The 21,804-nt window shown below is 42.0% G+C and overlaps 1 protein-coding gene across 1 annotated transcript in view; it reads right to left on the reverse strand.

Moving 5' to 3' along the window:
* Positions 1 to 21,804, reverse strand: part of LOC308335354 (plasminogen-like) — a gene marked incomplete at its 5' end in the record, with an annotated part of 214,670 nt that overhangs the window by 11,483 nt on the left and 181,383 nt on the right. The window contains 4 exons of the mRNA XM_080792373.1: positions 1,077 to 1,271; positions 1,913 to 2,170; positions 2,350 to 2,610; positions 3,042 to 3,083. Of these exons, the coding sequence (XP_080648499.1) occupies positions 1,077 to 1,271; positions 1,913 to 2,170; positions 2,350 to 2,610; positions 3,042 to 3,083 (756 nt within the window). The remainder of the gene's footprint in view (positions 1 to 1,076; positions 1,272 to 1,912; positions 2,171 to 2,349; positions 2,611 to 3,041; positions 3,084 to 21,804) is intronic.

A 21,804-nucleotide genomic window follows, 5' to 3' on the forward strand; every position in this document is an offset into this window, starting at 1 on the left:
TCATTGTCGATAATATTCTGATGTCATACAAAAAATGCCTAATAAAAACAGTATTAAAAAATATATATATATGCAGGATTTACACACTGCTTTAGCTTGTATTCATTGCCATGTTTTAAACTGTATTTCCTGTACGTTTGAAACAGCTATGGTTTGTGTTGTGTGTATAAACACTGCATAATAATACCCCACTTCCAAATGAATGGTGTTGGTAGCCTACTTGGAATTTGTGTTCTATGAACATCGTTTATTAATTAATGGCTTTTTAAGCGTAATCGATAGTTCATTGAGGCGTGGAAGGCAGAAGGTTATTATATGTGTGTATGTATGTATATATGTGTATATATATATATATATATATATATATATATATATATATATATATATCCCCCACCTCCCTGGCCTCCTCCCTGTAGTTCTTATTCCAGGCGTTATGGGATATTAATTTATTGTATTGTTAATTGTGTTGAATCATGTGTTGATGGGTTATTACTGTGTATTTTTGTTCATGGATTATTGTATCTTTGGCTCTGTTCTGGGGAGTCATTGATATCAGAGCTGTGTCTCAATGCACAGATAATCAGATAATGTCTCGGTACGCAGATTATCCGATATCACATGAGCAGAGCCACACCGCCATACTAACATGCAGTAGCTTTGCAATAAATGGTTTATGGTCAACCTGAGCTGAAGTGTGTCAATGAACTTTGATGATCATATCTATAGAAAAGTGTCTCTTACCAAGCAAATATATCAGGCCATTGTGTTGTGTTGGATCATGTCCAGCAGTAAAGGAAAACATTCCTAGGCTTGTTTCATTTTCTAAAGTAGCGTTCCTTGTCGAGTGGAAACAAGGATCTGTGCCTGTGATCTGGCAATCCATGACGCCTACTTTTAAATTAGTAGTATTTTAAAGCATCTGCGTTTGAAAACCCAACACCCCACTGTTTATTCCGGTTGGGAGAACTCGGAACTTTACCCCATAGCTCCACCCCCCAGCTATATTGACGCCCCTGATGACACAACGCCGTGTGTATATGTATCAACACTGGTACTGACGACGAACGTACACTTACCTTCACATGTCAGAGTTAAAGGTGTCCATTTCCCAGCCACACAGCTCACATAGGCATGTCCTCCGTTCACAATGTATCCCACCATGCAGGCATAGAACACCGTCGCTCCGGGTGCGTACCTGTTCGTCATTGGGGTGATCATGATTCTGTTCGAACTGTAGACCTCTGGACGGTCACAGTGCGTTGGAAGCTTAGCTGTGGAGAGATGTGTGTATTGTGTATTTTTATTGTGTATTATTTGAACGTCTCATTACTAAATCGCCGCTACCTCGCGGTTACGCCTCTGATGACTTTTAACCCATTCTGGACGGGAAACACCCTTTTTGGTGTTTTAAGCATGAAAAATAGCAGATCAAGCTCATAGCAGCCGCACTATAAGCTTGTAGATCTGCTATTTTTGAAGAATCTTGAAAATGTAGTGCAAATCTTTGAATATATATTCTTTCACAGTGAACGTTTTTAACTCGAATCTTTGCTTCTGGGGGGGGGGGTTCCTGGAACAACATATTTTCACACGGGGTCAGCGGCTAATTACATATATTTGTGGGGGTCCTTGACATGAAAATGTTTGAGAATGACTGACATAGAATTTTTTTTTTTTTTTTCAGAAAACTGATTTAGAAGGCATTTGTAGAATCGTCCTCAGATCTAAATGGGTTAAAAAGACAGTAGCCATTTTAGCTTTAGTCGATTAGACTTCCGGTTAATTTCGCAGTGAATTTTGGGGTCTTATAAAATACAGGGTATCTATCTGGCTGCACATTTTCATGACGGCTATTGCAGCTGTTGTTTGTGGTCTGTAAAAACTATAAGATGTTTTACTTTAGTTCACTTACGCTGAACATCTAGAGAGTGTGCTGATGACCTCTGGGATCCATGTGTGTTTTTCACCAGACAGATGTAGCGTCCAGAGTCTCCAGGAGACACATTGTTAATCACCAGCTGAGGACCAGTGGAGATGGATCTGTGGTCTTTGTACCAGGTGTAGGTGTCTACTGGTGGGTTGGCTTCACTGCTGCAGATCAGAGTCACTGTGCTGCCCTCAACAACGCCTCCTGGTGGACTCACTGATACCGAGGGCTTTTCTGGAGGGTCTGTGGAAGAATAAACATTGATGCACTCAAATAGCACTGTTATTATGATATGGACAACACTTTAACTGTATATGTTTATGTTCATGCATAGCCAATCCCACCCCAATACACGCACGCACACATCATCATCAATATAATTAGATAATTGATATAAATATATATATAAATCAAAAACTCACAGTGCACATCAACAGTGGCTGAAGGTGAATTGACTCCAGCGATGTCGTTCCAAGCCTCACAGTGGTATTTTCCACTGTGACTGGGCTGGACGTTAGAGATGATCATTGTGTTCTTCTGTGCCACGACCGTGTTGTCTTTGTAAAGGATGTAGCTCTGGATTGGTGGATGTGACCCACTGGCGCTGCAGGTCAGAGTGACTGAGCTTCCTTTGACAACATCTCCTGGTGGATCTACGGCCAAAAGGACATTCTTGGGACCATCTGTTGGAGAAAGATGTATATCTGTTTTACAGTCCTCCTCATCAGTTGTTTATGTTGTTTACGTGCTTCCTTGGCCCGGACCAACCACTGAGATCTCTGAGAAACTAGAAATATAATTCACCTGCAACACTGCCTACTCACTCTGCAGTAAACAAACCGACACACAGTATAAATGTGTACAGGCTATCTGAACATTCATAAAGTGACAATGTAATGATTCTAAAGACCAAATTGTCAAACTTTACCTAAGGAAGAGGCAAACATTGTGAAATATAGGCGATCTACAAACTCACAATGCCTCGCATTGCTTGCAGGTGGGGGGGTTGAACTATTGTAGATTGTGAGGCTGGGGGGTGTATACTATTGTAGATTGTCAGGTTGGGGGGTTGAACTATTGTAGATTAGATTTTAGTAGTGTAGTGGTAGTTTACCTTGTGTAGTAGACAGCGTAGTGGTAGGTGTTGTAGTTGTTACTGTAAAAAAGGAAAACAACAGTCAGGCCTACAGCGCTACCCCAAAAGAAAAGAGGCATTCGACAATTTACTATTTAGGCATTTATCAGACGCTGTTAACACAACCGTTGCTGGGATTCCTTCAAAATAGTTTTTTTGTGTTTTAAGCATGAAAAATAGCAGATCAAGCTCATAGCAGCCACGCTATGAGCTTGTAGATCTACTATTTTTGAAGAATCTTGAAAATGTGGTGCAAATCTTTGAATATATATATTATTTCACAGTGAACGTTTTTAACTGGATGTTTGTAGGATTTATTTAAAATGACTCTTAATATAATCTATAGCCATGTCTTTCCCCTCAGTGGAAAAAAAATGCGTATCAAAAAAATTAATATTCTATTTATTCTATTCTATTCTAGACTGGAAATTCAGGAATGATCTAGCAGCTGTAATACAAAACAATACAGTACATTAGAATGGAAAACAAAAGAGTTTTACATGTTTACAGCAGCACATCGGCAGAGATGTATGTCTCTTTAACAGTCCTCTTTATCACTATCATGTGTTGTTCACCTGCTTCCTAGGGAGGCAGTCAGACGTGCTGGTGACAGCATAGCCTGCAGGCCCAGCCAGCGTGCTTTCTGGTCTAGAGGGGCGGGTAGCCTGGCCCAGCCAGCGTGCTTTCTGGTCTAGAGGGGCGGGTAGCCTGGCCCAGCCAGTATGCTTTCTGGTCTAGAGGGGCGGGTAGCCTGGCCCAGCCAGCATGCTTTCTGGTCTAGAGGGGCGGGTAGCCTGGCCCAGCCAACGTGCTTTCTGGTCTAGAGGGGCGGGTAGCCTGGCCCAGCCAACGTGCTTTCTGGTCTAGAGGGGCGGGTAGCCTGGCCCAGCCAGCGTGCTTTCTGGTCTAGAGGGGCGGGTAGCCTGGCCCAGCCAGCGTGCTTTCTGGTCTAGAGGGGCGGGTAGCCTGGCCCAGCCAACGTGCTTTCTGGTCTAGAGGGGCGGGTAGCCTAGCCCAGCCAGCGTGCTTTCTGGTCTAGAGGGGCGGGTAGCCTGGCCCAGCCAGTGTGCTTTCTGGTCTAGAGGGGCGGGTAGCCTGGCCCAGCCAGCGTGCTTTCTGGGGTCGGGCTCACATGGAGCACGCGCTGGAGTATTAAATATTGTGTCTCGAACATTGTGTCTAATAGGTGGTTGCTAGGGTACAACAGGTGGTTGCTAGGGCCTAAAAGGTGGTTGATAGGGTACAACAGATGGTTGCTAGGGTCTTAAAGCAGCTGTTAGGCTCCACTGTAGCTAAATGGCATTTCCCCATTGAAATTAATGAATGTGTGCGTGCGTGCGTGATGACAAGAGTGACGCTCACTTCACACGGGTGTGATTTTAGGGTTAAACAGTGTTGCTAGGGCCTAACAGGTGGTTGCTAGGGCCTAATAGGTGGTTGATATAGGGCCTAACAGGTGGTTGCTAGGGCAAACAAATAATTACAAAGAATATAAACAACAAAAAATGTGTTGTAACCTGCCGTTTTTTTATTTTTTTTCTAATTCTTTGTTTAGCCCAAAACATTGTGTTTGTTGTCATGATGTGTCACGACTCCAGTTGTCTTTGTCCGCGGCGTAAACGTCTTTAAATAAATACTTTCTGAAAAGTCTATGAGGAAATTAATTGGCAAGTGTGGGGTTCCCATGGCAATCAATTGGCTGAGGCAGAGGCTGGAAATTGCACAGGTGAGGGGATTTAGGCTGACAAGCTGAAAATGCGGCACAGTGCAACACGTTTTCAGCTGGTAGATCTGCTATTTTTGAATTGGAATCCTGAAAACTAACATTTTTATTTAATTTCAGATTAATGTAGTTTAGGCCTATACTTCTGTTAACTTCATGGGTCATGTTTGGAAATCAATAATATATCAATATTCCAATGTTAACCTGCGGGCCACAACACGCACACGTGCACACACACACATTTATTTATTATTTATTTATAGTAGTTAACATTCCTCACTGACAGGCACCAACTCTTCTGTATTTCTAACCAGTGTCACGCCTCCTCAGGAGGCTTGGCTCAGATCTGAACCTTAGGAACCTGTTGCGACCGCATGCCCTTGCTGACGTCGACCCCAGGCAGGATTTGAACCCACAGCCTTCCACATGCTCTAACCACTACACTACTACTGTGATTAGGGCATTCTCAAATATTTCATTTGAGTTAGGTGTTGTTCTGTCATGCTCAGAACAGCTGGAGGTCTCTCTACACAAACACATGCATGGATCAATAATGTGTTATGAATCTACAGCAACACATTGTGGAATAAAGTGGGATGTAGTTGTGAAATAGTGTTTATAACTCACCAGAGACAGTGATATAAACTGAGTTGCTGTAATGTGTGTAGTATGGTGGGTCTCCTCTCCCTCCTCGACATCGGTATTGTCCACTCTCTGAGACACTGGAGGGACTGAATGTGTAGGTTGATCCACCTGTCTTCACTAGATTAGACTCTCTGACCCAGTAGATGGTCCATGAAGCTGTACTGTCTTCCACAGTACAGCTGAGAGTCACACTGCCAGATACCAGTACACTGGATCTGTCTGATACCAGTTTAGGCGTTGGTTTAGCTGTGTGGTTTATGACAGAGAAAGAAAATCACACTTGTGTGAAGTGAGGGGCGCTCTTATCATCATGCATCATCACATTCCGTGCTGCTCAGCCAATCAAATAATCACATTCCCCGTGGTACAAAGACACAAAGCTGTGCATAGCGCCCCTCAAAAGAAAAAAAAAGAAAAAAATATATATATATATATATATATTATTTCACAAATAAATGCAATCACAATGCAGACAAGTTTTTTTTTTAACATGCACGCACGCATCCACGCACTCACGCACGCACGCACGCACACACACACACACACACACACACACACACACACACACACACACACACACACACACACACGTCAGGCAGAGAGTAATGTTAGGATACCACCCCCTCTTCCCTGAAGCACCGCTGATTATCAAGTCCCATTTCCCACATCCTTTTACATATACATGTATCTTTTTATGGCTACAGTACTACAGAACCATAGTTAAACAATCATATTAATGTCATGTTATTATCATGAACATAATGTCAGTGAGTAAGTGATGATATGACTTACCTGATACCGTCCAGGTGACTTTATCACTTTGTTTCACAATCAGGACATCCTCTGTAAGACGACCGGTACACTGGTATTCACCACTGAAGCTTGTGCTGTGTGGCGTTTTCGTAAATTTATAAGGATTCTGACCAGAGTAGTTATTGGAAGCAGCACCATCTCTGTCTATTGTATAAGACCAGTCCTTCTCTCCTTCATTCATGTCACATGTGAACGTAACAGTCTCTCCAGTGAATGCTGGGTTGGGCAGAACGGTCAGAACAGCTGGAGGTCTCTCTACACAAACACATGGATCAATAATGTGTTATGATTAAGACCATGCAGTGGAATATAGTGGAACAGAGTAGAGCAGTGGGCGTGGTTTTCTAGTTCCACTGAAAAATCTGCCTTTTATTTTTTTCATAATGGACATACAAACATATTTTTAAGTCTATATAATCAAGCCATAAAACCTTTGATTCTGTGGGGAGACAAAAACATTAACCCTATGAAAACAATATTGTGTTTATAACTCACTAGAGACAGTGATAGACACTGAGCTGCTGTACTGTGTGTAGTATGGTGGGTCTCCTCTCCCTCCTCGACACCTGTAGATTAGTGTCCCTGGGTCAATGGGCCTGAATGTGTAGGTTGATCCACCTGTCTTCACTGGTCTATAGGCTCTGACCCAGTAGATGTTCCATGGTGCTGTACTGTCTTCCACAGTACAGGTGAGAGTCACACTGTCAGATACCAGTACACTGGATCTGTCTGATACCAGTTTAGGCGTTGGTTTAGCTGTGTGGTTTATGACAGAGAAAGAAAATCACACTTGTGTGAAGTGAGGGGCGCTCTTATCATCATGCATCATCACATTCCGTGCTGCTCAGCCAATCAAATAATCACATTCCCCGTGGTACAAAGACACAAAGCTGTGCATAGCGCCCCTCAAAAATAAAAATAATATATATATATATATATATATATATATATATATATATATATATGTTATTTCACAAATAAATGCAATCACCATGCAGACAAGTTTTTTTTTTAACATGCACGCACGCACGCACCCACGCACGCACGCACGCACGCACACACACACACACACACGTCAGGCAGAGAGTAATGTTAGGATACCACCCCCTCTGCCCTGAAGCACCGCTGATTATCAAGTCCCATTTCCCACATCCTTTTACAGTACATGTATCTCTTTATGGCTACAGTACTACAGAACCATAGTTAAACAATCATATTAATGTCATGTTATTATCATGAACATAATGTCAGTGAGTAAGTGATGATATGACTTACCTGATACCGTCCAGGTGACTTTATCACTTTGTTTCACAATCAGGACATCCTCTGTAAGACGACCGGTACACTGGTATTCACCACTGAAGCTTGTGCTGTGTGGCGTTTTCGTAAATTTATAAGGATTCTGACCAGAGTAGTTATTGGAAGCAGCACCATCTCTGTCTATTGTATAAGACCAGTCCTTCTCTCCTTCATTCATGTCACATGTGAACGTAACAGTCTCTCCAGTAAATGCTGGGTTGGGCAGAACGGTCAGAACAGCTGGAGGTCTCTCTACACAAACACATGGATCAATAATGTGTTATGATTAAGACCATGCAGTGGAATATAGTGGAACAGAGTAGAGCAGTGGGCGTGGTTTTCTGGTTCCACTGAAAAATCTGCCTTTTCTTTTTTTCATATGGACATACAAACATATTTTTAAGTCTATAGAAGCAAGCCATCCAGGAAAGGACAAAACCTTTGATTCTGTGGGGAGACAAAAAAATTAACTCTATGAAAACAATATTGTGTTTATAACTCACTAGAGACAGTGATAGACACTGAGCTGCTGTACTGTGTGTAGTATGGTGGGTCTCCTCTCCCTCCTCGACACCTGTAGATTAGTGTCCCTGGGTTACTGGGCCTGAATGTGTAGGTTGATCCATGTGTCACCTTCACTGGTTCAGAGACTCTGGACCAGTAGATGTTCCATGAAGCTGTACTGTCTTCTACAGTACAGGTGAGAGTCACACTGTCAGATACCAGTACACAGGTTCTGTCTGATACCAGTGTAGGCGTTGGTGTATCTGTGTGGTTTATGACAGAGAAAGAAAATCACACTTGTGTTGTGTGAAGTGAGGGGCGCTCTTACATCATGCATCATCACATTCCGTGCTGCTCAGCCAATCAAATAATCACATTCCCCGTGGTACAAAGACACAAAGCTGTGCATAGCGCCTCTCAAAAATAAAAATAATATATATATATATATATATATATATATATATATATATGTTATTTCACAAATAAATGCAATCACCATGCAGACAAGTTTTTTTTTTAACATGCACGCACGCACGCACCCACGCACGCACGCACGCACGCACGCACACACACACACACACACACACGTCAGGCAGAGAGTAATGTTAGGATACCACCCCCTCTGCCCTGAAGCACCTCTGATTATCAAGTCCCATTTCCCACATCCTTTTACAGTACATGTATCTCTTTATGGCTACAGTACTACAGAACCATAGTTAAACAATCATATTAATGTCATGTTATTATCATGAACATAATGTCAGTGAGTAAGTGATGATATGACTTACCTGATACCGTCCAGGTGACTTTATCACTTTGTTTCACAATCAGGACATCCTCTGTAAGACGACCGGTACACTGGTATTCACCACTGAAGCTTGTGCTGTGTGGTGTTTTCGTAAATTTATAAGAATTCTGACCAGAGTAGTTATTGGAAGCAGCACCATCTCTGTCTATTGTATAAGACCAGTCCTTCTCTCCTTCATTCATGTCACATGTGAACGTAACAGTCTCTCCAGTAAATGCTGGGTTGGGCAGAACGGTCAGAACAGCTGGAGGTCTCTCTACACAAACACATTGATCAATAATGTGTTATGATTAAGACCATGCAGTGGAATATAGTGGAACAGAGTAGAGCAGTGGGCGTGGTTTTCTGGTTCCACTGAAAAATCTGCCTTTTCTTTTTTTCATATGGACATACAAACATATTTTTAAGTCTATAGAATCAAGCCATCCAGCAAAGGACAAAACCTTTGATTCTGTGGGGAGACAAAAACATTAACCCTATGAAAACAATATTGTGTTTATAACTCACTAGAGACAGTGATAGACACTGAGCTGCTGTACTGTGTGTAGTATGGTGGGTCTCCTCTCCCTCCTCGACACCTGTAGATTAGTGTCCCTGGGTTAATGGGCCTGAATGTGTAGGTTGATCCACCTGTCTTCACTGGTCTATAGGCTCTGACCCAGTAGATGTTCCATGGTGCTGTACTGTCTTCCACAGTACAGGTGAGAGTCACACTGTCAGATACCAGTACACTGGATCTGTCTGATACCAGTTTAGGCGTTGGTTTAGCTGTGTGGTTTATGACAGAGAAAGAAAATCACACTTGTGTGAAGTGAGGGGCGCTCTTATCATCATGCATCATCACATTCCGTGCTGCTCAGCCAATCAAATAATCACATTCCCCGTGGTACAAAGACACAAAGCTGTGCATAGCGCCCCTCAAAAATAAAAATAATATATATATATATATATATATATATATATATATGTTATTTCACAAATAAATGCAATTACCATGCAGACAAGTTTTTTTTTTAACATGCACGCACGCACGCACTCACGCACGCACACACACACACGTCAGGCAGAGAGTAATGTTAGGATACCACCCCCTCTGCCCTGAAGCACCGCTGATTATCAAGTCCCATTTCCCACATCCTTTTACAGTACATGTATCTCTTTATGGCTACAGTACTACAGAACCATAGTTAAACAATCATATTAATGTCATGTTATTATCATGAACATAATGTCAGTGAGTAAGTGATGATATGACTTACCTGATACCGTCCAGGTGACTTTATCACTTTGTTTCACAATCAGGACATCCTCTGTAAGACGACCGGTACACTGGTATTCACCACTGAAGCTTGTGCTGTGTGGTGTTTTCGTAAATTTATAAGAATTCTGACCAGAGTAGTTATTGGAAGCAGCACCATCTCTGTCTATTGTATAAGACCAGTCCTTCTCTCCTTCATTCATGTCACATGTGAACGTAACAGTCTCTCCAGTAAATGCTGGGTTGGGCAGAACGGTCAGAACAGCTGGAGGTCTCTCTACACAAACACATTGATCAATAATGTGTTATGATTAAGACCATGCAGTGGAATATAGTGGAACAGAGTAGAGCAGTGGGCGTGGTTTTCTGGTTCCACTGAAAAATCTGCCTTTTCTTTTTTTCATATGGACATACAAACATATTTTTAAGTCTATAGAATCAAGCCATCCAGCAAAGGACAAAACCTTTGATTCTGTGGGGAGACAAAAACATTAACCCTATGAAAACAATATTGTGTTTATAACTCACTAGAGACAGTGATAGACACTGAGCTGCTGTACTGTGTGTAGTATGGTGGGTCTCCTCTCCCTCCTCGACACCTGTAGATTAGTGTCCCTGGGTTAATGGGCCTGAATGTGTAGGTTGATCCACCTGTCTTCACTGGTCTATAGGCTCTGACCCAGTAGATGTTCCATGGTGCTGTACTGTCTTCCACAGTACAGGTGAGAGTCACACTGTCAGATACCAGTACACTGGATCTGTCTGATACCAGTTTAGGCGTTGGTTTAGCTGTGTGGTTTATGACAGAGAAAGAAAATCACACTTGTGTGAAGTGAGGGGCGCTCTTATCATCATGCATCATCACATTCCGTGCTGCTCAGCCAATCAAATAATCACATTCCCCGTGGTACAAAGACACAAAGCTGTGCATAGCGCCCCTCAAAAATAAAAATAATATATATATATATATATATATATATATATATATATATATATATATATATGTTATTTCACAAATAAATGCAATTACCATGCAGACAAGTTTTTTTTTTAACATGCACGCACGCACGCACTCACGCACGCACACACACACACGTCAGGCAGAGAGTAATGTTAGGATACCACCCCCTCTGCCCTGAAGCACCGCTGATTATCAAGTCCCATTTCCCACATCCTTTTACAGTACATGTATCTCTTTATGGCTACAGTACTACAGAACCATAGTTAAACAATCATATTAATGTCATGTTATTATCATGAACATAATGTCAGTGAGTAAGTGATGATATGACTTACCTGATACCGTCCAGGTGACTTTATCACTTTGTTTCACAATCAGGACATCCTCTGTAAGACGACCGGTACACTGGTATTCACCACTGAAGCTTGTGCTGTGTGGTGTTTTCGTAAATTTATAAGGATTCTGACCAGAGTAGTTATTGGAAGCAGCACCATCTCTGTCTATTGTATAAGACCAGTCCTTCTCTCCTTCATTCATGTCACATGTGAACGTAACAGTCTCTCCAGTAAATGCTGGGTTGGGCAGAACGGTCAGAACAGCTGGAGGTCTCTCTACACAAACACATGGATCAATAATGTGTTATGATTAAGACCATGCAGTGGAATATAGTGGAACAGAGTAGAGCAGTGGGCGTGGTTTTCTAGTTCCACTGAAAAATCTGCCTTTTATTTTTTTCATAATGGACATACAAACATATTTTTAAGTCTATATAATCAAGCCATAAAACCTTTGATTCTGTGGGGAGACAAAAACATTAACCCTATGAAAACAATATTGTGTTTATAACTCACTAGAGACAGTGATAGACACTGAGCTGCTGTACTGTGTGTAGATTTCAGCTTTCAGATTTTTATTGATGGGACAGCCTCTTGAGATACAGCATCTCATTTTCAAGAGGGACCCATAAAAAACAAAATACAGAAAAGCATACTGTACACAAATACACAAAATATGCAGTACACAGATACAAACAGATAAACAAATACATACATATATACACAAATAGCTTGCTCACCATCTTCCACCTAAATCACCAACCACCACATAATACACAGTGTAGATAAGGTCACAGAGCAAATATTTCAGGGTCATAAAAGGTTACAGTCAGGTTAGAAGCAAAGACAAGTTGAGTCTAGATGTGAATGTAAGGAGGTCCTGAAGCTACTATATGATGAGATGGATCTAAGATCTAGAGGGAGGTTGTTCCAATCGAATGGGGCTTTGTAGGAGAAAGACCTCCGCCCAACCACATTGGAGATTTTGGGGATTTTAAAGTAAGGGTATTGAAGATGTCTTAGTGGATAGGATGAGGTAGACTGAGCCAGGTACTGTTTTAAGTAATCAGGGCACCTAAAATAAATGCATTTATAGGTGAAGAGATACCAGTGTAGTTGCCGTCTTGATTTAGGCTGCAACCAATTGAGTGATTTGTACATGAGGCAGTGGTGGGTATCATATGGGCATCTCAATACAAACCTGCACAGGGAGTTGTATAAAACATTTAGAGGTTTAAGATGAGAGTCAGTTGTGTTCTGATACACAACATCTGCGTAGTCAATAATGGGAAGTATCACTTGAGCAATAATTATTTTCCTAACATCAAAGGAGAAGCAATTAATAGAACGGTAAAGTGAGCTAAGGCAACCATAGTTTTTTTTAGTAACGTAATCTATGTGTGGTTTGAAGGTAAGCTCTGGGTCGAGCCACACTCCAAGATATTTAAAGGAGTCAACTTTCTCAAGTTGGGAGCCATTTGAAAAATGAATGTCTATTCCAAGTGTGCTTGCTTGACTGCAACGTGTGCCAAACACCATGCTGCAGGACTTCCTCTTATTCAACAGTAATTTATTATTGTGGAGCCAGTTCTGAACAAGGTTGAAATCGGATTGTAAGGATGATTGAATATGAGTTATGTCAGAGCCAGAATAATATATAACCGTGTCATCAGCATAGAGCTGAACTTGACTGTGTGAGCAAATGTCAGGTAAATCATTAATAAAAATAGAAAAAAGGAGTGGACCCAAGGTGGAACCTTGTGGGACACCTTTATCAATAATAGTATAATCGGATTGGGTACCTTGTGAAACAACATACTGGCGCCTATTATGGAGATAAGCATTGAACCAGAGGATGGCATTTCGCTGTAAGCCAATGGCATGGAGCTTGTCAAGAAGTAGATAATGGTCGACCACATCAAAGGCTTTGGATAAATCTATAAATATTGCTCCAGTAAGGAGGCCTTTACTGGAGGATAGGAGTACGTCATTGGTGAATTTTAGCAGGGCTGTAGTGGTGGAAAAATGTGGTCTGAAACCTGATTGGACTGGGGACAGGATGTTGTGTAGACTAGATAATGTGAGAGCTGATTATAGATCAGTTTTTCAAATATTTTTGCAGTGGTACAGATAATGGAGATGGGACGATAGTTATTGGGATCAGATGTGTCCCCACTCTTGAAGATGGGGGTGACTTTCGCACATTTCCATATTGATGGAAATGAGGAGGTTGACAGAGAGAGGTTAAATAAATCCGCAAGGGGATACATGAGGATGTGAGCAGCAAGTTTGATGAATTTGGATTCAAGGCCATCCGGACCAGCCCCACAGCTTTCCTTCAGTTCACTGATGACACGTACGATGTACATCTACAGGTGTGATGTTTTTAAATGAAAAGGACCCATTGTGTGTATTAATTGTAGATGGGCCTGCTGTGATATACGAGTTTGCATCTGGGGTGTTGGCACAGATAGAGGAAAAGTGATTGTTGAGGGCTTGGGAAATATGCAGTGGGTCAGATATTATATTATTATTAATTTTGAGGTGTTTTATGGAGCTTTTATTGTTTTTGTTAAGAAAGTGATTCAATTTATTCCAAAACTGTTTGGGGTTATGGAAGTCATGTCTGAAGCTATTTTTATAGTGATCTGATTGTGCATTCCTTGTTTGAGTTTTGCATTGGTTTCTCAGAAGTCTGTAATTTTCCCAGTCAACAGGATTATTGGATGTGCGGTGTTTGAGCCAGGCTTTATCATGTTGTTTGAATAGGTTGAGTAGTTGTGGGTTGATCCAAGGTAGACGTCTGCCTTTTACTCTGAGTGTTTTGAAGGGTGCATGTCTGTCAATTATACTGGTAACCTCGGAGTGGAAGAAGTTCCATGCATCCTCAGCAGAGGGAATTATTTGAAACCTATCCCAGTTGATGGCAATTAGATTGTTGATAAAGCTGTCTACATTGATATTTCTGGCTTGTCTTACTGTAATATATTTCGGGGGAGACTTTGGGATTTTTATTTTCCATATACAGTAAACGATGGAATGGTCACTTAGAGCATCAGACATGACTCCTGAATTTAGAATCCTGTCGGGATTACTGACAAGAATCCAGTCCAGCAAAGATGAAGATCCACGATAATCAACCCTTGTGGGTTCTGAAATTAACTGAGTAAGATTTAAAGTAGAAAATATATTTTTGTCGTTGGAGGAGGCGCGGCTACTCCAGTTCTTATTAAAGTCACCAAGGAGTATCAGTTCCTTTTGTCTCCCCAAGGAGTTGATGGTTGCCAGAATACAGTTAGTTGAGTCAGCTGGGGCAGAAGGGGGCCGGTAGATGTTTCCGATGATTAAATGTTTGTTGTCGTGAAATATGAGATTAATAAAAAGGCATTCAAAGTGAACAGGATCTACAGTAGGAGTGAGACGCTCAGAGGTTAGATTAGAGGAGACATATATGGCTACCCCACCAGCTCTAGTAGCCCTATCCGCTCGATATAAGACAAAGTTTTCTATTTTAATTTCATCGTCGGTGATTCCACTGTGTAGCCATGTTTCAGAAATAGTGATGATATTTGGGTTGTAGAGATCGACCCAGGCTCTAAGCAGAGTCATTTTTGGTGCGAGGCTTCTTATATTGAGGTGTATGACCTTTAACCCTTTTGCGGAATCAATAGTACCTTAAACAGAAATACAGACACATCAGTGGAGCAGTGAGAGGAGGTTCAGGTAGGAAGTGGGAGCAGCAAGCAGGACATACATGACAATTAACAGATGACAAAGAGAGAGAGTCAGACGAACAAGACAAAAACACAGACAGATAAAGAGCATACATAACATTAAACACATAAACAGAAAGAAAAGACAGAGAACAAAAATAGCCCACTGCCATCCGAGTAGACCCTAAGCCCATAGGCCAAAGGATCTGGGTTAGTAACCAAGGGTTAGCCAACAATTCCCCCGCCAAAAGATGAGTGCAGAGAGAGAGAGAGAGAGAGAGAGAGAGAGAGAGAGAGAGAGAGAGAGAGATCGAGATCGTATACCACTCATTGGATATTGTCTGAGAGAGGACAGATAGAGGCAAAATAGTAACAGGAGGATAGTAATAATAATAATAATAATAATAGAGAGAATACAGTTAAATATAAGAATGATGAAAGAAAAAAATAAAATAAAAAGGAGACAAAATAAATTAAATAATAGTACTAGATGTGTACATACACACGCTCGCGCGCACACAAAGTACATTCCTATAGACAAGGATGAAGGCAAGTGAGACTCAGCTGAGTCAGGAGTACTTATCTACAGCCATCTGCAGTGATATGTTGGTTGACTAGGAATCAGTCACTGGTAGTCATGGTAGCATGGTAGCATGGTAGCAACGAGCGACAGTGTTTACAGCAGCAGACGAGCATGCTGTAAACACGCTCATGACGTCACGATCAACAGGTTGTGTGTGTTTACTTGTGGCTGGGGGAGCACGTTGGCTCGGTAGCTCCTCTTGAGCATCGTGGAAGATGTTTTCATCACTACCACCACACAACCAATAAGTGATGCGAGGATTCCTGTAGAGATTTCCATCAATGTACAACTTATCGATGACGAGACGAGTCTTCGTTTCCCTTTTTCTTGCATCCGCCATGATCGGATAGAGCAACCTCCGCCGAGCCATGATCTCCGCTGGAAATTGGTCGCTGATGGAATAGCTGGTATTCTTCAATTCTTTGCCCTTGGACATGACGGCAGATTTCATCTTCGAGTCGGTGACTTTGGCCACGATGGGACGGGGCCTTTCCTGATCGGCTCTGGATTTACCCAGGCGATGAACTCTGGAGAAACGAATGGCTTCAACTTCCTCCGACTCCATTTTCAGATTGTTTTTCAAAAATGTCTTGACGAGTACTTCAGACTTCAGGTAAGTCTCACCTGGTGCTTCAGAGAGTCCATGTATGATGATGTTGTCCCTCATGCTTCTGCATTGTAGATCGAGAATGTCTTTAGCCATGTTACCGTTTTCTTTTTGAAGTTCGCCTGTCAGGCGTTTCAGACTGTTGACGTCTGTTCTGAGTGAGGCGTTGTCGGCCTTTAGCACCTCAATGAGTGCGTTGTTGAACTCGACAGAGGCTTTCAGATCCTTGACATCAGTTGATAACTGCTCAAGCAGATCCAGCTTCTGGAGTTGTTTCCGAATAGCCGATAGAGACTCGCGGATGTCACCCGTGTCATCCATATCACTTGAGCCCATCTCACTCCTGTTGCGTTTGGTGTCAGGTTTGTTGTCGGCCGGCATGTTGTTTTGGTGCTGGTAATATTTGTCAATATAGGCTTCCAAACCCTGTACCGTGTTGCCAGGAGAATCCAGTTTGAGGGTGGTGAGGTCGATCGGTGATCAAACAATGTTAGCAGGCATAGTTAGGAGGTTTTGTCGCGGCGTATAGCTCAGCACTTCATGCTAACGACTGTCGGACGTGTTGCCAGGTCTGAGACCTATGTATCTTTATGGCTACAGTACTACAGAACCATAGTTAAACAATCATATTAATGTCATGTTATTATCATGAACATGATGTCAGTGAGTAAGTGATGATATGACTTACCTGATACCGTCCAGGTGACTTTATCACTTTGTTTCACAATCAGGACATCCTCTGTAAGACGACCGGTACACTGGTATTCACCACTGAAGCTTGTGCTGTGTGGTGTTTTCGTAAATTTATAAGGATTCTGACCAGAGTAGTTATTGGAAGCAGCACCATCTCTGTCTATTGTATAAGACCAGTCCTTCTCTCCTTCATTCATGTCACATGTGAACGTAACAGTCTCTCCAGTAAATGCTGGGTTGGGCAGAACGGTCAGAACAGCTGGAGGTCTCTCTACACAAACACATGGATCAATAATGTGTTATGATTAAGACCATGCAGTGGAATATAGTGGAACAGAGTAGAGCAGTGGGCGTGGTTTTCTGGTTCCACTGAAAAATCTGCCTTTTCTTTTTTTCATATGGACATACAAACATATTTTTAAGTCTATAGAATCAAGCCATCCAGCAAAGGACAAAACCTTTGATTCTGTGGGGAGACAAAAACATTAACCCTATGAAAACAATATTGTGTTCATAACTCACTAGAGACAGTGATAGACACTGAGCTGCTGTACTGTGTGTAGTATGGTGGGTCTCCTCTCCCTCCTCGACACCTGTAGATTAGTGTCCCTGGGTTACTGGGCCTGAATGTGTAGGTTGATCCACCTGTCTTCACTGGTCTATAGGCTCTGACCCAGTAGATGTTCCATGGTGCTGTACTGTCTTCCACAGTACAGGTGAGAGTCACACTGTCAGATACCAGTACACTGGATCTGTCTGATACCAGTTTAGGCGTTGGTTTAGCTGTGTGGTTTATGACAGAGAAAGAAAATCACACTTGTGTGAAGTGAGGGGCGCTCTTATCATCATGCATCATCACATTCCGTGCTGCTCAGCCAATCAAATAATCACATTCCCCGTGGTACAAAGACACAAAGCTGTGCATAGCGCCCCTCAAAAATAAAAATAATATATATATATATATATATATATATGTTATTTCACAAATAAATGCAATCACCATGCAGACAAGTATTTTTTTTAACATGCACGCACGCACGCACCCACGCACGCACGCACACACACACACACACACACACACGTCAGGCAGAGAGTAATGTTAGGATACCACCCCCTCTGCCCTGAAGCACCGCTGATTATCAAGTCCCATTTCCCACATCCTTTTACAGTACATGTATCTCTTTATGGCTACAGTACTACAGAACCATAATTAAACAATCATATTAATGTCATGTTATTATCATGAACATAATGTCAGTGAGTAAGTGATGATATGACTTACCTGATACCGTCCAGGTGACTTTATCACTTTGTTTCACAATCAGGACATCCTCTGTAAGACGACCGGTACACTGGTATTCACCACTGAAGCTTGTGCTGTGTGGCGTTTTCGTAAATTTATAAGGATTCTGACCAGAGTAGTTATTGGAAGCAGCACCATCTCTGTCTATTGTATAAGACCAGTCCTTCTCTCCTTCATTCATGTCACATGTGAACGTAACAGTCTCTCCAGTAAATGCTGGGTTGGGCAGAACGGTCAGAACAGCTGGAGGTCTCTCTACACAAACACATGGATCAATAATGTGTTATGATTAAGACCATGCAGTGGAATATAGTGGAACAGAGTAGAGCAGTGGGCGTGGTTTTCTGGTTCCACTGAAAAATCTGCCTTTTCTTTTTTTCATATCTCTTTATACAATGCTAAAGTTGATCACGTGCCAAAAGCAGTGGACAGAAACTGGTCGACAAAAACTGGACGACATGTGCAGTTGCCCCAACAGCAACGCCACAAGGCCTTTTAACCACGCTACTTACACACACTACAACTCGCTTACAATTCGCAAACCTGGCAACACTGCTCTGTGTTCTCATAGGCCCACCAGGCCCGCCCCCACACTACTTTTCAGTCTCACAATCAGCCATCTTGCTTTTTAGGGCTCTCGCAGGATAACAGACAGAAGGAAGGGGAGAAATTATTGGCTCACTATTTTGCTTATCCCTTCTAAATCCCTGTATTTACAAAATAAAACACTCAGCGAATCCCTTAGTTAAATCAACATTGTTCATTGTCACTACTTGGATTGTGCCGAAATATTTACATTACACGTATAGCTTTTGCTATTTTCGCCTGCCAGCCAATGCCGACTACACACGCCTGCACACACACACACACACACACACACACAGGAATGGCTATACGGCGGCGAGACAGCAGTGCAGCACGTTATAATTTTCAGTTTCATTAAATAACTGTCTTTCTCAGCGTGCGCACGTGCGCACACAACATTATTCAAGTGAAATGCGTAACGCCAATATTGGGCTCATATAGGCTACCAATACACGACGAAATAACTGACAGGAGTGACGGTGCTGTGCTGTGAGTAAACTGACAACGCTTTCTGACATAGAGAGAGAGAGAGAGAGAAAGAGAGAGAGAGAGAGAGAGAGAAAGACAGAAAGACGTGTTAGAGTAACGCGCGCGAGCGAGAGAGAGAGAACGTCAGAGAGAGAGAGAGAGAGAGAGAGAGAGGGGGGGGGGTCCCGTTAGCAACAAGCTAACAGCATACCGGTACGTTCGTTCTATGATCCATAAAACGACAGATCTGCCGTTTAAGGGCAGATCTGCGGGCGCGCAATGCTGTGTGTTTTCGTCTTTTTTTCTTTTTCCCTCCTGCTTCCACATGACAGCAGCAGCTGCAGCAGCCTCTGATAGCTACTGTGCTAAAGATGCTAAAGCAACACAAAAAAACATCCACACGCAAAACAAACCAGGGACCAGGGTTGCCACATATCGTGGATGTGAGAGTGAAACAAGCAACCAGGTCTATAAAAATGTTAATAGGCCAGTTCAAAGTAGGTAAATCAGAAATGGTCCGGAAATTAGTCTTAAAATAATCAATTATAGTGTTGACTGTCAAACTTTGTTGTCTAATGTTGTTTCAGAGCAGTGGAACTCAAACATTTCCATGTCAAGGACTACCAATAGATAAACAAGTCCAAAGTAGCTTATAATGATCAGACTTGGCAACACTGTCTCTAGGTTGAACGTTCTACTTTACAAGCTCACACATATGAAATATGTTTTTTTGAATCTTCAAACTGAGACATATTTTATGATAATACTGTTAGCACAGTCATCATACTCCAAGAGCATACAAATGGAACCAAATGGACCCTGATTTTCCCAGAGAGCAAATGGTATCAAATGGGGGTCTGTGGCCTAATGCATTTCAAACTGGGGCTTCTTGGTATTATATTCTCTGCATATCTTATCAACTTGGGGTGAATATTTCACCACAATACTTTACTGAATATTTCACAAGAATATAACACAAGAGTCAAATGTACGGTCAAATGTAATCACAATATAGGCTACAGATGTAAATTTTTATGACACAGTAAAATGTCGAAAATTAGTGCTATCCCCCCCCCCCCCCCCCCCCCCACACACACACACACGACAGGCAAGGCTGTTGTTTGCATCGTTAGCAGGCAGCAGCTACCTTGCCACTGCTCTCTGTGACTGTAGTTGTTTCACCATGTTTGCGTATTTATGAGAAATAAAAAACACTTTCTGTTATTATAATAATTTATAACCCATCCGTTACTACATGTGCAGGGCACACTACTGAGTTTAAAAACACAGCTGAAACATGAAGTGGAGTCTGTCAACTCTGTCAACGCAATTTCCTTCTTCCCATATTGCGCTGCAATGTAAAGTCTATAGAATCAAGCCATCCAGGAAAGGACAAAACCTTTGATTCTGTGGGGAGACAAAAAAATTAACTCTATGAAAACAATATTGTGTTTATAACTCACTAGAGACAGTGATAGACACTGAGCTGCTGTACTGTGTGTAGTATGGTGGGTCTCCTCTCCCTCCTCGACACCTGTAGATTAGTGTCCCTGGGTTACTGGGCCTGAATGTGTAGGTTGATCCATGTGTCACCTTCACTGGTTCAGAGACTCTGGACCAGTAGATGTTCCATGAAGCTGTACTGTCTTCTACAGTACAGGTGAGAGTCACACTGTCAGATACCAGTACACTGGTTCTGTCTGATACCAGTGTAGGCGTTGGTGTATCTGTGTGGTTTATGACAGAGAAAGAAAATCACACTTGTGTTGTGTGAAGTGAGGGGCGCTCTTACATCATGCATCATCACATTCCGTGCTGCTCAGCCAATCAAATAATCACATTCCCTGTGGTACAAAGACACAAAGCTGTGCATAGCGCCCCTCAAAAATAAAAATAATATATATATATATATATATATATATATATGTTATTTCACAAATAAATGCAATCACCATGCAGACAAGTTTTTTTTTTAACATGCACGCACGCACCCACGCACGCACGCACGCACGCACACACACACACACACACACACGTCAGGCAGAGAGTAATGTTAGGATACCACCCCCTCTGCCCTGAAGCACCGCTGATTATCAAGTCCCATTTCCCACATCCTTTTACAGTACATGTATCTCTTTATGGCTACAGTACTACAGAACCATAGTTAAACAATCATATTAATGTCATGTTATTATCATGAACATAATGTCAGTGAGTAAGTGATGATATGACTTACCTGATACCGTCCAGGTGACTTTATCACTTTGTTTCACAATCAGGACATCCTCTGTAAGACGACCGGTACACTGGTATTCACCACTGAAGCTTGTGCTGTGTGGTGTTTTCGTAAATTTATAAGGATTCTGACCAGAGTAGTTATTGGAAGCAGCACCATCTCTGTCTATTGTATAAGACCAGTCCTTCTCTCCTTCATTCATGTCACA

The sequence above is a fragment of the Protomyctophum bolini genome (assembly GCF_963924005.1).
Source record: "Protomyctophum bolini genome assembly, chromosome: 20".
NCBI lineage: Eukaryota > Metazoa > Chordata > Actinopteri > Myctophiformes > Myctophidae > Protomyctophum > Protomyctophum bolini.